Source organism: Misgurnus anguillicaudatus, chromosome 5 (assembly GCF_027580225.2).
Source record: "Misgurnus anguillicaudatus chromosome 5, ASM2758022v2, whole genome shotgun sequence".
NCBI classification, from domain to species: Eukaryota; Metazoa; Chordata; class Actinopteri; order Cypriniformes; family Cobitidae; genus Misgurnus; species Misgurnus anguillicaudatus.
The window spans coordinates 22,056,631-22,072,563 of NC_073341.2; the positions used below are offsets into that span (position 1 = coordinate 22,056,631).

General features: G+C 36.3%; 1 protein-coding gene across 2 annotated transcripts; it reads left to right on the plus strand.

The window, feature by feature from the left end:
* The first annotated feature begins 6,012 nt into the window (after nt 1–6,012).
* rgs7bpa (regulator of G protein signaling 7 binding protein a) lies at nt 6,013–15,576 on the plus strand. 2 transcript variants are annotated; one of them, XM_055168116.2, is made up of 6 exons: nt 6,013–6,605; nt 7,301–7,467; nt 10,531–10,661; nt 11,672–11,813; nt 11,894–11,964; nt 14,422–15,576. In XM_055168116.2, the coding sequence occupies exons 1-6, from the start codon at nt 6,471–6,473 to the stop codon at nt 14,511–14,513; spliced, it is 738 nt and encodes a 245-aa protein (XP_055024091.2). In that variant the 5' UTR covers nt 6,013–6,470; the 3' UTR covers nt 14,514–15,576. The 2 variants fall into 2 exon arrangements, with proteins under 2 accessions (XP_055024091.2, XP_055024092.2); XM_055168117.2 differs by lacking the exon at nt 6,013–6,605 and adding an exon at nt 6,612–7,189.
* Nucleotides 15,577–15,933: the final 357 nt, after the last annotated feature.

The window sequence follows — 15,933 nt, forward strand, 5'->3', positions numbered from 1 at the left end:
GAACAGTAGAAACTTAAAAACAATACATACTCCATTTTGTTCATATGGGACATCATTCATTTGTATACAGTCGAAATAAAACAAAACATTGTGCTTTTGTCAAACTGTATTATCTACAACTGTCATCTAACCAAAATCACACACACCAAAGCAAAAAATATTTATCCAACCCCATTTAAAAACAGTGTGTGGGTGGACATTCATCGTATTGCATTGGTTTTCATATCTTTCACTGACTTTATTGTATACGAGAGGTTGTAGTGAGCTCACATTTTCTGGTTCAATGAAGACTAAGGTATTGAATTAAACGGGAAAATATCAGGCATGGATTGCTACCACTCTAAACGTGCTAATATATAAGAAAGAGGCTAAATAAATGACCAAATTTTTGTTTAAACAAAAAAAATCCTAGCTTGCACTTTCTGTCGGTCTTCCATGAGAGTCCAGTTCTTCCTTGTGTTTCATATTTGTGTTGTTTAGTATTGTGGAATTGGCAAAGACCTGGTGGTGGTTTGTGAAAGCTTTACAGACAAAATGTATAGGGCCTCGCCATTTTTTTCATACATCAAAGTGTAATATGACATTGACAAAATATTAAATAACCTTGTCTGATAGTCTGACAGTATTGTGTCATAGTATCAGCCCTGCTGAAAAAAACAGCTTACCAGCAAGAACAGGATATCTTGTGTTTTGGTGCTGGTTTGCTAGTGAACACCAGCTAAACCAGCATCAGCACCAGCATTAGCACCAGCTAAACCAGCACCAAACCAGCATTAGCACCAGCTAAACCAGCATTAGCACCAGCATCCCATGCTGGTCATACCAGCATATGTTGTGTTTTGGTGCTGGTATGCTGTGACCACCAGCTAAACCAGCATAGACCAGCATAATTCCCATGCTGGTCCATGCTGGTTTGATGCTGTTTTTTTCAGCAGGGAGGACATCCTTGTGTCTGTTGCGCACGGCTAGCGGCGAATGGCCGGATGATGGGCCTGTTTGGAAGAAAGTCCAGGGCTGTTTTTTAGCCCCAGTCCGTCCCTGGCCACCACCGGACAAACATTTCATCATCGGAGACAACTTAGTAAAAGGTTTGTTTGTTAAGGGCTTCTGTAGAAACATGGCGGCACAAAATGGCAACTTCCATGTAAGGGGACCCTCGGTGTATGTAGATAAAAACGTCTTATTCTAAGGTTATAAAAACATAATGGTTCATTTTAAAAGGTCTTTATACAGCACTGATAATATAGTTTTGTATATTATTTTGCATTTCTTTCAAGAGATCCTTCTAAAAATTACACACTGCACCTTTAATTTAAACAGGACAAATCACAACTTTTAAAAGTGACATGTCTAAACATGTTTTAAAGCACACACAGCATCATTATCTGTGCCTGATAAAACCACTAAATAAGTTCTGTTCCTGTCAAAATTTTGGCCTTGAATTTTAACAGTCTCTGGACGAACTCTTGTCCCTGCTGGTGCTTTAGGATCAAAGCCAAATTTTATTCCAGCAACTTTGGGAAATCTAGTAGGACGCCAATTTGTTGTGTGACTAAACACATAATGTTAAAGAGATCACCCAAAAATGAAAATTCTGTTATCATTTACCACACCCTGCCAAATTAACTACGAGTCTCTTATTTTTAAGATTATAAAGGAGGGTTACTTTTGATATAAAGTGCCTTCTATTTAACACAGTGTATTTCCACACTCCATTCTCTAATTCAACAACTACAATAGGGTCCTCAATGGCCAGGTTCTGCAGAAGGTCATGCATGGTGAATGGTCCAGCAGCATTTGTGCGATCTGAACACAGTGTGCCTGAGAAAACGATTTTGGTTGAGTATACCTGTGAAATAAAGGCTGTTTAAAACATTATACAAAACAACATTGACATGCTTGATATGGTTGTGAAAGAAACTGGGGTAATAACCTTAGTTCAGAATTGCAAGCTCAGCATGGGTGGCCTCCAGCATGGCACTTGCGATGAGATTTCCCAAAATGCATTCAGCCCGCCACACTGTTACAATCTGCCCGTCCAATTCCACATTGGTATAGCAGAAAACTTGCCTAAGCATGTGCTATGTGATAAAAAATAATAATAAGGGTCATTAACATTGGCCTGCTCCAACAAAAAGTTTTTTATTGAGATTCAACTTATCAAGCTAATGATCCAGCAATATAAATATAAATATAAATATAAATATAAATATAAATATAAATATAAATATAAATATAAATATAAATATAAATATAAATATAAATATAAATATAAATATAAATATAAATATAAATATAAATAGACAACAACAATAATAATAATAATAATAATAATATCACTATCTCTTGACCGACATTATCATAATCCCCCCCCTACAGACTCACAGCCTGTAAGTTAAAGGACAAGTTCGGAATTTTACACTTAAAGCCTTGTTTTCAGATAGTTTATGATGAAATAGAACGGTTTTGACTGAAATTTGGACATATGCTGCTGGCCCGTGCATTTTCGGTTTCCCCCCACCCTCACAATGGCTGTATAGGTGCACTGGAACAATCCTTCCTAAAATGCATTAAACTTTCGTTTACAAAGACGTGAAACTCAGCGAGTGGTCAGGGGTGTTCACTGATATGCTCACACAAAAATGGCTGCAAAAGATGCTTTCCAACAGGTGTTTTAGCATTCGTTGTAAACTTTGGACCTATTTTTCCAAACGCCTCACACCCGTATATTCTTCCATTGAGAGCTTGAATAATAGACACTCCAGCCCAGTTGGTGGCGATAATCCACCTTTGCATAATTGCAAGAATACAAACAATTTCATTTCTATTTCTGGCGGTGGAGTAATACCGTACCTCACAGCACATAATACAAGTCAATGGAGTTGGACAAAAACTACGATAAAACAGCTCTTGGAAAGCATCTTTTGCAGCGATTTTTGTGTGAGCATATCAGTGCAAAACCCCTGACCACTCGCTGAGTTTCACGTCTTTGTAAACGAAAGTTTAATGCATTTTAGGAAGGATTGTTTCAGTGCACCTATGCAGCCATTGTGAGGGTGGGGGGGGGGGGGTGATTCCACAGAAACCGAATATTCTCGGGCCAGCATCATATGTCCAAATTTCAGTCAAACCCGTTCTATTTCATCATAAACAATTTGAAAACAGGGCTTTAAGTGTAAAATACCGAACTTGTCCTTTAACTCCTGTTAGCAACTGAATCTTTTAAATATGGTAAGGAGCGTCACTTTTCCTGCTGACGTCAGAGGTATTCAGACCAATCACTACGTACAGATTAGCTGGCCAATCAGGGACATAGAGCTTTTCAAATCCATGCTTTTCAGGAAGAGAGTGAATTCTGGAGCTACAAAAATGTACGGTATGTGGAAAATCATCTGTTTTTTAAGCAAGAACCACGCAAACACATTGCATTATACCGAATACACAAAATAACGTTGTTTTTAAGCAATGAAATAGGTGCTCTTTAAAGGATTCAAATGACTTAATTTATTAAAAGCTGTGATGAACCTGCAAAATAAATCCAAAATGTACCCAAAAAGTTGTTTTCCATCCAAGTGTTCATGAAGTTTGCTATTTTGTCTACTCTTAACCTTTGGTGACCTTTAAGTATCTTATAATTCACGGTCTCCATATTTATTGTTCACCAAAAAATCCGTCATGCCTCCCCATATGTATATGAATATTAATCGTTTTCTTACACAAACCCATCATTGGCTTCAGAAGACATAGAGGAGACATTTGGGTTGCTTTTATAATGGATGTGCGTTTTGAGACCTACAGTATGTACCCTGTGAAAAGTATTTCGTGGTGTTGCTGTTTCAACTTATTTTTTCTTAAGTTAACACAACTTGTAATTTCTGAATTTGTTCATTTCAACTAAAAATCTTAAGGTTTTACTGTCTCATCTACATAAAAAAAGGTTTTCATTCACTAAAGAATTTAGTAATTGTTCACTTGAGCAAATGAAAAACAAACAACTTGCCCTAAACAATATTTTTACGTCTATGAAAACCTAGCAAAATTGTCAATTTTTCTTGTTAAAGAAAGTCCATGTTCTTTGTTGGTTGTGTGAATGTTAGAGGAATGTTACATTCTTTCATTTTCATCTTTTATAAGGTTTAGATAATGTGTTTCATTTAAAGTCACCATTATAGTGATTGGTGTTTGTTTTAGTTGGACTATTGACTCTGCGCTTTCTAGCTTATTCTCTGGCTGCTGCAACTTATTGTTTAAAACACATTTTAAACACAATGGTGAAAAAGAAAATAGTAAAAAAAAAGTTAATCCTGGATGTTATTTGTAATTTGTTGATACACAGCATGCATTGCAGCATGAAGCTTTATATTTCTCCATTACATTACTCCATTAGTCACCATTGTTGAGATTCATACTCTGACTCTTGATGTTTGTCTGTCTAAATGGCATGTTGGTTTATTTTTATGTGCAATTTGTCTTAAATCTGTCAGAATTATAAACTGCTATGAGAGCACTGGATCTCATATTGTAGTATCACATCATTAACAGAAAAAATATGCTTTTGTTTGATCAAACACTAAATGCATAAATAAACTCACTTATTGATAATCTTAGCATCAGAACCTTCACTGTGACTATTACATTATAGGCTTTTACCATTACAAACGTGTTTTGTATAATAAGTTAGCAGCCAGAGGACAAGCCAGCAAGCCCAGAGTCAAGAGTCCAACCAAAACAAACACCGATCACCACAACGGTAACTCCAAACGAAACAAAACCACATCCAAACCTTTTCTACAAAAATGTTCCACAGAACAATCAGAAACAATGTTCTACAACAGTTTGAAAATGATAGAGTGCAGTTCTAACACTCACACAACCAACAAACATTCTTAAAACATTTAAAAACTGGACTAGAATTAAAATTAATGAACTTTTTTCAACAAGAAAAATATACTTTTTGACAGGTTTTCATAGATGTAGAAAATAGGGCAAGTTTTTGTTTTTCTTTGGCTTAAGTTATAAAATATCGATGTGAACTATTACCCTTTATTTTTTAAGTGAATGAACCATTTTGTTGTGTAGATGAGACAGTAAAACCTTAAGGTTTTCATTCACTAAAAAATAGAGTAGAAAGAGTATGAATCAAAATACTGTAATTAAACAGAAAATTTTAGGCATTTTTGGAACACTTTTCTTAACATTCCAATCGTTATTTTCTTACAAATGAATCTCTGATATAGCATTATATAACATTGTGCTACTGATATGACATTATCAACTGATAGCTATTTTAAGTTTGTTGATGTATTTTATTTTTTCCTTTTGGAGTTTTGAATTGAAAAGCAGCTATGACCCACATTGTCATGTGTTTCCTAATTGTAGTGGAAGCTCATTGACTGCAATGCTTTTTGTATAATAGTCATTGTTTTTTTATCTGCTGGGTGCCAAAAAAACTTTTAAAGTAAAAGGTATAGGTTATAATACTACTCACTCATATGAAAAACACTTGGCTAAACTGTTGAAAAATTCCTAGATACTATAGTGTTTTCGAACCATACCATAATAAGTAGGCCTATGCTACAGTATTTACTCAAATTTATCAGATAACAATATAATGATGTACTGTACTTTAAGAAAGTGTAGTAATTACACGTTTATACTACAATATACAATTTACTAAAGAAGTAACATTAGTATGCCTTCTAGCCTATAGCACAGTTTACTATAGTAAATTGCCTACTAAAGTATAGTACAGCATTTTTTTCATGAGGGAAAAATGTGAATTTTTAGAAACTATTATTGTTGTTGTTGTTATGTTTCATTGTCACAATATTTGGTGAATATGATGGTTTTTTTTTCTTTTTGCAGAATTAATAAGTAAACAAGAACAGAGAAAATATGAATATTTCAAATATGAAACAACAACAATAAAATATAAAGTGATATATCCAAATGCATTAGTATTCTCATCCTATGAGATTGCAGTGTGTTGAACACGTCATGCCTCAAGCAACTGCACCTATTATGCTGTTAGTATAGCGCTCTTAGATCACCTGCTACAGTACTTTCAATCAACACCTTAGTGAGTGTATTACTTTAACTTGTTATACAGCATATAGGTCTGTTTTAACTAGCTCGTCGCTGCTGTGAGATGCTGCTTTGTCCAGACGTTGCTTATTATTAAAATCCGCTATAACTGCTTTTCTAAGGACTGCGCGGGGCATCTTTGCATCATGTTTGCATCTGCTTCTTTGTTATGCCGTTTCCTAAAGACCCGCGAGGAGGACACTTCAGGAGGATTGAGCTCTCTGCTGGAGTGAATGAAGGTGACTCGCCTTCATCGTTGCAATGCGGAGAGGAATACAGGAGCGCGATAGAGATCGATCAATTGAGTAAGATATAAAACACGAGTGGGAGTGCATTGATTAATCGTCATTTTATATCAGGGCAGTTTGTTCACTTGATGTGTATGCATGAGTTCTGCACCGAATGGGCGCAAAAACCGCCCCAGGACTGCCGGGACAATTTTTCAGATCGGCGGTAAGCCCGCGTCCCGAGCGCCGCCTGAGCGCAGGGAAAGCAGCGAAGCCGTAGCGGACTGCAGAATGGTGGGTATGAGCCTGCGTCATGATCCTGCATCATTATTCCTGTGTGAATCTCTGTCGTTATTTAACAACTCTTCAAAATTCACTCACATTTTTGCAGCAGAAAACGTCCTAAATGTATAATGCGACACTAGGGACGTTTTATAAGAAATGGAGATTGTTGTGACTTGTGCGGCGCGCAGTTCGCATGCTTTTTTGCGTTCGTTTTATCAGCATGCACTTCACGGTTGCATTTTACTGATATGACATCGATGGAGAGATAATAAATAGTGATGTCTTTCTGGCAAACACCCAAGATTTGCAGAGCAAACGGCTTTTTGTGTGTATATTTGAGCTTTTTGCCACATTATCAGGCTCCGTTTCTGGCAAATATTGATGAAAACGGCACAAGCAACTGTCGCCTGTGGCGCTGCTCTCAAACAAATAGCCCGTTTACCTTTCTAATATCGTCTAGTATTACCAATCTGAATGATTTGCTGTTATTTCTTTAACATGCAGGTTCCAAAAATGCCTTTACTTCACAATCTGTCTTGTCCTTTCAGGGAAATCTTGTCATGCAGTATTTATCTGCTTCACACAGTTTCAAGGTTAAAAAGGATTTTCTCAGCCGGTGTTTATGAATGAAAGATTGAATGAATCTGTCGATGTACGCTTGATATTTTCTCTCTCTGTTTGCTTTTGTTTTTCTCTTTCATCAGGTTGTCCAGGAGTTCAATACACTTGTGGCCCTCTATAGGGAGCTGGTTATCTCTATAGGAGAGATTTCTGCGGATTGTCCCTCTCTTCGTGCCGAGATGCACAAAACACGCACAAAGGGCTGCGAGATGGCGCGGACTGCACATCAAAACCTTTCTGCAATATCTGGGTAAACTTACGATGTTTCTGTCAGTAGTGTTTAGTATGATAATAACTAATCACTTAAACACAAGGTTAAAGGCTTATAAAACACATCAGCGTGTGGTAAGTTGGAGATTGATCTAAATACGTTACAGCAAGATCAATGGATAATGTTCAATGAGCTGGCCATAATAATATTTTTGCGCTATGACATTTTTTTGCCTCACTTTTTTGGAAAATCTGAATTCTCTTTATAGTCAAAACTGATCTGTAGGCTATAATGCATGATGGCATACACATTTCAACCAATATTAGATTGCGTTCTTGTAATATACCTCCTTACTCGATGTCTTTGCCAGAAGTTGAGATTTTTTATTTGTCTACATCATTATTAAACTGGGCCCATACGCATGAAATGACCTTTTATTTTCTATGATACGGCTGGGACAAACTCAGTCATCACAATACAGTATCAGACACAGCTTTACAGTACGTTCAGTTTATTGTGTGCTTCTGCGAGAAGAATAAATGCTGATGAAGCTGAAAACGTTTCCTGCTGTTCATGTTCCATTGATCCCAGGCGTGTAACATGATGTCGTATCCGTGCAAATGGAGGCCATTAACACAATAAACTTAGTCGACTGCTGCTCACGATTCGCCAAAATATATCCATCATTAGTGACATTTTTTGTGTGACATTAAAAGGGAAAATGAAATGCTTTCAAATGTAGTTCTTTACATCGGGATCTTTACCGGAAAATGTGTGGCTTCCTTTCTGTCAATTAAAGTAAGATATTCTGAATGGACTGTCAGATTTTGCTCTCATCAGTGTGTGTGTTCAGCAAATGAATAATTTACCAGAGATAATGGCAACATCATTCAGATAGTCAAATTAGAGACTGATTATGTAAGTATGACTATTTTAATTCTACAAAACTGGAGTGCAGAAAAATCTAAATCCAACACAAATTCGGTTCCTCTGCAGAGGTCATTTACATAATTTATTTTCATTATTAGCTTTGCCATCTGTGAACTTTCCACTTTTTTGAATCTTAAACATTTTTATTTGTTTGTCTGTTTGTGTGTTTTCAGTGCAGGTTGCATACAGTCATGATCTTGTCAGGCATAAAAGTAAAAATTTCCCTACCACACCATCTGCGACCTTGACTGTAAAAGCCAGCTAAAGTCATTTTTGTCATTTACTGTTTTTTCCATTAAATCATAAAGAATATTCTGCATTGTAAAAAGTAATACCTAAAGGGGGTCGCACACCGGCTGCGCAGCTCAGCGCTGTGCCGTTCTAAAAAAACTTGAACACATTGCTGTCTATGAGTATACGCACACCGGCGCCGACAGGTGGCGCCTGTCTGCGTCGCCCAACTACGACTCAGGAAGTTGTTAAAATCCCTGTCGTGGCACAGAGCGCCACTCACATAGTTTAACATTAAATAACATCATATTTGTCCCAAATCATTAACGATTAACATTGGCTGCTACCGTATATTTTGCATTTTGAAGTAGACGCTATCTGACGAAGCTTGCGCTATTTAATGTGCACTTCTGATTTACGGTACCTCCGAGTTGTACTAGACGCGACGTGGCGCGACGCTGAGCTGCGCGGCCGGTGAACGACCCCCTTTAATCTAACTTATAAAAAATTGAGGCAAGTGGCTGCATATGATGTTTTAAGTTGAGTCAACTTGTAGCCGTTTTTAAGTATAATAAACAGTGTAATATTACTTAATACAAACGCAACAAAATTAAGTTGAGTTAACTAATAGTTCTAGTATTACTCAGTTTAATTTACTTTTCTTGGTACAGGTAACTTTTTTTATGGTTTGTTGTTGTTTCCATAAACATTGATTTAGACTTTATCTTTCTGTGAGATGAGGGCACGAATTGTTTATTCAATCAACGGGCGCACCCAGTTTAGTTTTGGGCAGCTGTAACGCGCGACATACTTCAGTATGCAGTCTATGCACAAGCACCAGTCTTCTGAACAATTGTAACTACAAAACTCAAAAATGAAACAAAAACTCTTCTAAATCTCGAAGATAAATGAACATTAAACACTAACAAGTCTTTCTTTTTAGTTAAAAACACATAAAATAGCGTTTAAATTTAAATTTCACTGTCCAAATGCAGTCCCATGCAAAGCATGCTGGGAACTACAAGTCTACTGCCTAGTTAGCTATGTTTACTAAATCATTCATGTAGTTTCAACACAAAATTATTAAGTTAATTTCCTTCTTACAAATTTAAGTGGATTATACATGATAAAATGAAGCTGAATTTACTCAATAAAGTGTTCATTTAGAATTACTCAAATTATTCATCTTTTTATGTTATTTTAACTCAAATTTTGAAAAAAAAAAAAATAATTTAATTTTTTTAATACAGTTTACTCGTTTTATCTTTGTTAAATCTACTAAGGCACAGAAACACTTTTTACAGTGTGTGTAAGGTTATATCAATGATTGAAATCAATGCGAAATTAATTAATAAAATCTAATGTTCCTAACCTCAGTATAAGATTATGAGACTTTAGCCTGGATTTCACAGACAGAATCATATTTTATAGCTTTATGATAGTATTTGCAATGCTACAATAATACAGTAATCAGTGTTAGAGTACATGCAACTTCTCCAAAAACAAGTTCCTCCTGAGTATAATCTCAATACAAAGAGCAATGGGGCTACATGGACACATTACAAGCTGGTTTATCTTGTGTAGCTTTGATGCATCTCTCTGTTTCTGAGAATTCAAGAGCAGGATAACAAAGTATTCACTGTACCGAAGCATTTCACTTGGGAATAACAGAGCCGTAATTGCAGGCATCGGATTCTGAGAACTATGATTTTCCGAGAATTCTCTTGTTTATCTCTTCAACTCTCAATGTTGCCTGGAAACATACTAACATCCTTTGTATTTTATTTAAAACTCGTGAATGCTGTCAATAGTCTATAGAGGTGTGGGAATGTTGAAATCTATATAATTTGTGGTGTCTAGAAATTAGACAGGTAGAGCCACGGGGCTCAGGGCCAGAACTCTTCCGAATCCAGTTCTAAGATGCATTATTGATGCCCACAGCCCAGAAGATGGAGAAATACATCCAGAGATCTGCCGTCTCTTCATCCAATTGCAGTGCTGTCTAGAGATGTACTTGACGGAGATGCTTAAATCTGTGTGTTTGCTGGGATCCCTGCAGCTTCACAGGAAAGGTAATCTGTGAGGTGCTTATAGAGACTCTTAGGAGGAAACATCCACACCACATCAACTCTAGTGGCTTGTAAGAAATAATGTTTACAGATGTTTTAGTACAAATTTAGCAGAAACAGAAGTTCTATGAGAGAATATGTTTTGGAGTGTTGGGGTAACGCATTATAAGTAACGGCATTACGTAATAATATTACTTTTTTAGAGTAACTAGTAAAGTAACGCATTACTTTTTAAATGCACACATTAATATTTGAGTTACTTTTTTAAAAAAGTAATGCAAGTTACTTTTTTAGTTTAATTATTTTGATTTAAAAAAAAAAATTAATTAAACTAAACATAGTCACATTATGGACTCTGTGCGTACACAACAGTTTGAGTCAGAAACTGAGATGGCAGGCCAGAGCCAAAAAGAGATCAAGCCTCAGCCAAGAAATGTAACGCAAAAAGTAACGTAAGCATTACTTTCCATGAAAAGTAACTAAGTAACACAATTAGTTACTTTTTTGTGAGTAACATAAAGATGCAGTGTGTAATATTTAGAAGGATCTTTTGACAGAAATGCAAAATAATATACAAAACTATATGTTCAGGGGAGTATAAAGACCTTTTTCAATGAACCGTTATGTTTTTATTAGCTTAGAATGAGACGTTTTTATCTACATACACAGAGGGTCCCCTTACTTGGAAGTCGCCATTTAGTGCCGCCATGTTTCTACAGAAGCCCTTAACGGACAAACGTTTTTTACTAAGTTGTCTCTGACGATGACATGTTTTTCAGGTGGTGGCTACCGTAGCTTCTCTATGCGTTTCAAAAGCGAGGGGTGAGCAGTGGACTGAGCCGTTGGTTGCAATTCGCAACCTCACCACTAGATGCCACTAAAATTTACACACTGCACCTTTAATATTGTAATGCATTACTTTTAAAAGTAACTTTCCCCAACACTGATGTTTTAACCATTTAACCAATTGACTAAATTCATAATAGGCTAACATTCGTCGCTGTGTGTTTCAGGGAAACATTTAGGAGCAACAAAAGTGGACAGTAAGAAGGAGGACAGCTCTGATGTTCCCATACTAGAAGACACGTCATCCACTCCACCAGACTGTTCACAGACATACATACTGGTGGTCACAGACATCGAGAACATCGAGAGGTATACTTTGCTCCTGCTGTTTGCATATTGTTCTGTCAAACTCATGGTTTGAAACCGGAAACGTCCTTCATTGTTGTCAGGGACATGACGGAAATGAAAAATTTGCTAAGCAAACTCAGGGAGACAATGCCTTTACCACTGAAGAACCAAGGTAAGATCTGTGCACTTCCACTGTTTCTGCAATATTTTGGGCGAATATTAGAGCCAAATGCATTTGAAACCCGGACAAATGGTCAATAACAACAAGAAGTCTCCTCTTTGCCAAAACATGATTGATTGATGATTATTTACAGGAATATGTATCTAAGAAATGATCATACAGTATTTAGAGATGAAATGTTATTGTTAATCATTTATCGTTAAAGCTGCAATCCGTAACGTTTGCCTACCGCCATCTCTGTTTATAACATAAAATAGCAGGTTACTTTACAAACCTATCTTTACGTGGTTTGAAGTCAAATGACGTCAAACTGACAATTACAGCAAAAATGTATGCAACAGCTTAACTTATGATTCATTATACCACAGGGCTGTTGAGTACTTTATTCTGATTGGTTAAAGGTGCAGTGTGTAGATTTTAGTGGCATCTAGTGGTGAGGTTGCGTATTGCACCCCTCCCTTTTGAAGCACATAAGAGAAGCTATGGTAGCCACCACAGGACAAACATGTAATCGTTTGAGACAACGAAGTGGCAAACGCGCCGAAAAGTTTGTCCGTTTAGGGCTACTGTAGAAACATAAAGGCACAAAATGGCAGCTTCCATGTAAGGGGACCCACGGTGTGTGTAGATAAAAACGTCTTATTCTAAGGTAATAAAAACAATTCAGTTTATTTTGTAAGGTCTTTATACAACACTCAAAACACAGTTATCTATATTATATTGCATTGCTGTCGAAAGATCCTTAAATTTACACACTGCACCTTTAAGAAATGTTGCACGGGTATGAATTATTTTTCAATAAACGCACACATGACCTGTCATATGTCTTAAAGAGCACCGATAGTCCGATTCATGATTTTACATTACCTTTGGTGTGAAAGTGTGTATTAGTACTTGTTAACAATATACAAAAGGTACAAATCCCGAAGTAAACAATGATGCCAAAAAAAAGTATTTTTCTGGACTACAACAAACACACGAAGTGTAGGCAACAGTTTACTTCATAGGCCGGTTGACGTGGACACGACGGTCATTATCATAATTCCGCCCACTTCTGACATACTGATTGTAAGTAGTCTGTTTTCATATTTAAAGAATTTATTACTGACTACTAAACCATAAATCAAACACAAGTTTTGTGCAGTGCAGAGTAGCACTTTGTTTGTAGTTTTATTTATGGTTTTAGGGGTAGTTGCCCGGACAAGGATTAGCTTAAAGGTGCAGTGTGTAATTTTTTTTCTCTTGACATAAATGCTAAATATTATAAAAAAATAAATGATCAGGAGTGTATAAAGACCTTTCAAAATGAACCGTTATGTTTTTATTATCTTAGAATAAGATGTTTTTATCTACATACACCGAGGGTCCCCTTATATGGAAGTCGCCATTTTGTGCCGCCATGTTTCTACGGAAGCCCTTAACGGACAAACTTTTTTTACTAAGTTGTCTCCGACGATGACAAATATACATAGCTCCTCTATGCATTTCAAAAGCGAGGGGTGAGCAGTGGACTGAGCTGTTGGTTGCAATGCACAACCTCACCACTAGTTGCCGCAATAATTTACACACTGCACCTTTAAGCCATGACTAGGTCTCAGTGTAAATAGGAAATTTAACTAGTTTGAACAAAACATAACTTGTGTGTAGTTTGAGGCAAAACAAACGGCACTGATGTATTTTAAGATATGTCAGTGAAGTTGTTTTCAGTTTGGACTGCTCTTACATTTATTTTAGTCTAGGACTAGTCTAATCCCTGTTCAGGAAACCGCCCCTTAATATTTTAGTAGTCCTTACCTTACCAATCTGTTACATCCTGCTCAAGCCGCGTTCGCAAAGTTGATCAATCAATTTGGTCATCTGCATTTTCTGGATCATATGCGGCTCATATTGATAAGGTAGTAAAAACGATATTAACTCCTGTCAGCATTGCATTGTGAGCTAATCTTCCAAATAAGGTGAGGAGCGTCACATTTCAGGCTTACTTTAGAGGTATTCAGGCCAATCACAACGTACAGATTAGCTGGCCAATCGGATGACACTGCGCTTTTCAGAACGATGAGCTTTGTGCAAAATTAGAACATTTTTTGAACCATAAACCACCCGAACACATTGTATTATACCAAATACACAAAATAACGTCGTTTTTAGCAATGTAATATAGGTGCTCTTTAAAATAACCACTAGAGCAATGCATTAGCAATGTCTATAAGCAGAATAGTTGACTCCTTTGAAGTATTTGAAAATAATGCACACCCGCAGTGTAAATTCAACGGCCCGTCATCAATTATTCCTTACTTATTATAAGCTACTATTGTGCACAATAGCTGATTTTTGTTTATTTTGAACAGAAACATTGTGGATTGCATCTTTGAAAACACACACGAATTTGTTTACATTTGTGTGAGCTTACCTCTGTGCATTCATTTATCTGTTTTTGTGTCTACGTAGATGACAGCAGTTTGTTGAATCTAACGCCATACCCATTGGTCAGACAGAGAAAGAGGCGTTTCTTTGGCCTCTGCTGTCTGGTGTCCAGTTAAAAGCTCTCCTTGTGTCCGGTTACAGATGACTGCATTTCCTCACAATGTGCGTGACACACCAGTCAACAGTAACCTACTACTGCCATTTCCATATGAGACTAGAATATCAGTGTAATATCAGTAGTCATAAAACAATATACTGTATATCACCAATACAATTTTCATTTTAAGTGAATGTATGTTCGTTCACATTGCGCTTAGTAAAGAGAATGGTTTATAGTATGAATAACTTCTGTTTGTCCTGTTTAATTGTTAACATCGCTGAGTATGACACAAGGCTCATGTTGATGCACAATTCATACGCTGTGCTTTTTGTCAAGACAAATGTTGTTATGAGGACTTCAAGACTGCAATTTAGAGCTTAGGTTACATTATATAACCGTTTTAATCATAATAACAATGCTGATTTTTAAATTAAATTACCATGAATACAAAATAAGACCGCACAACATGAGTGAATGTGGGATCTGTTGGTTTCTTTGAGCGGAATTATACCATATTTTTACTACAGTATTATTTAGTCTTCCATGAACCGAAAATCCTGTAATTTTTTTTCTTTCTGTTTGAGTCTTTAGGAGTATAAAATACCTGAAGAAGCCTTTTTGTAAATAAAGAATATATCTATAAATGGACATTTTAGAGATGTACATATACAATGTAAACCTAGCGCTCCGAATTATTTTTCAAAACTGTGATTCTTTAAAGAGATTGTCAGTAAAGTGTGGCATGTCTATCCATCTGGTGTGATATAAGTCCAGATTGGAGGGGCTCAGCATGGGTCTTGCTTATTAATATCGGTTCTAATTGTGTCAGGCATGGTGCAGATACTGTAGTGTTTATCAAAAGGCGCAGTGTCGTTTTACATTGGTAATAAACCTTTTTTTAATGATTTAACAAAATGGGTATTTTGTCTTGTGTTGAACAGTTTTATTTCACATACAAAAATACCATAAGTAGCAAACAACAAGTATAAAAAACTGATTACTGCAAAAAAAAAAAATTACTCAATTTATCAAATATAAATCTTTTGATCTGGTTTCTGTCCCAAAAATTTAGTTATCACGTCAGTGTCATTAATCAGAGGCTTGCCAATAAGCATCTTGTACTTTAATCAATGTATTTAGATATAAAATTTTCTAGAAGGGATTTGGGAGCAAAAACAGCCTCTCTGATCAAATATCATGTTTGGATCTGTCATCTGTAATTGGATATGTTTGCACATTAATAAGATGACATGGACAGACATGGTTTTCAGGTTAATTATTTGGCTACGATACTGAAACTGGACAAGCTGATGGCAGAATCTGGGCTGGTTGTCCTGAGTTTGGTAGGGAGTGGAGAGCTGTCTAAATATAAAACTGTGTTCAGTGTCCTGTCGCAAACCAATAGAGGATTACAGAAATACACCGCAATGTCAAAT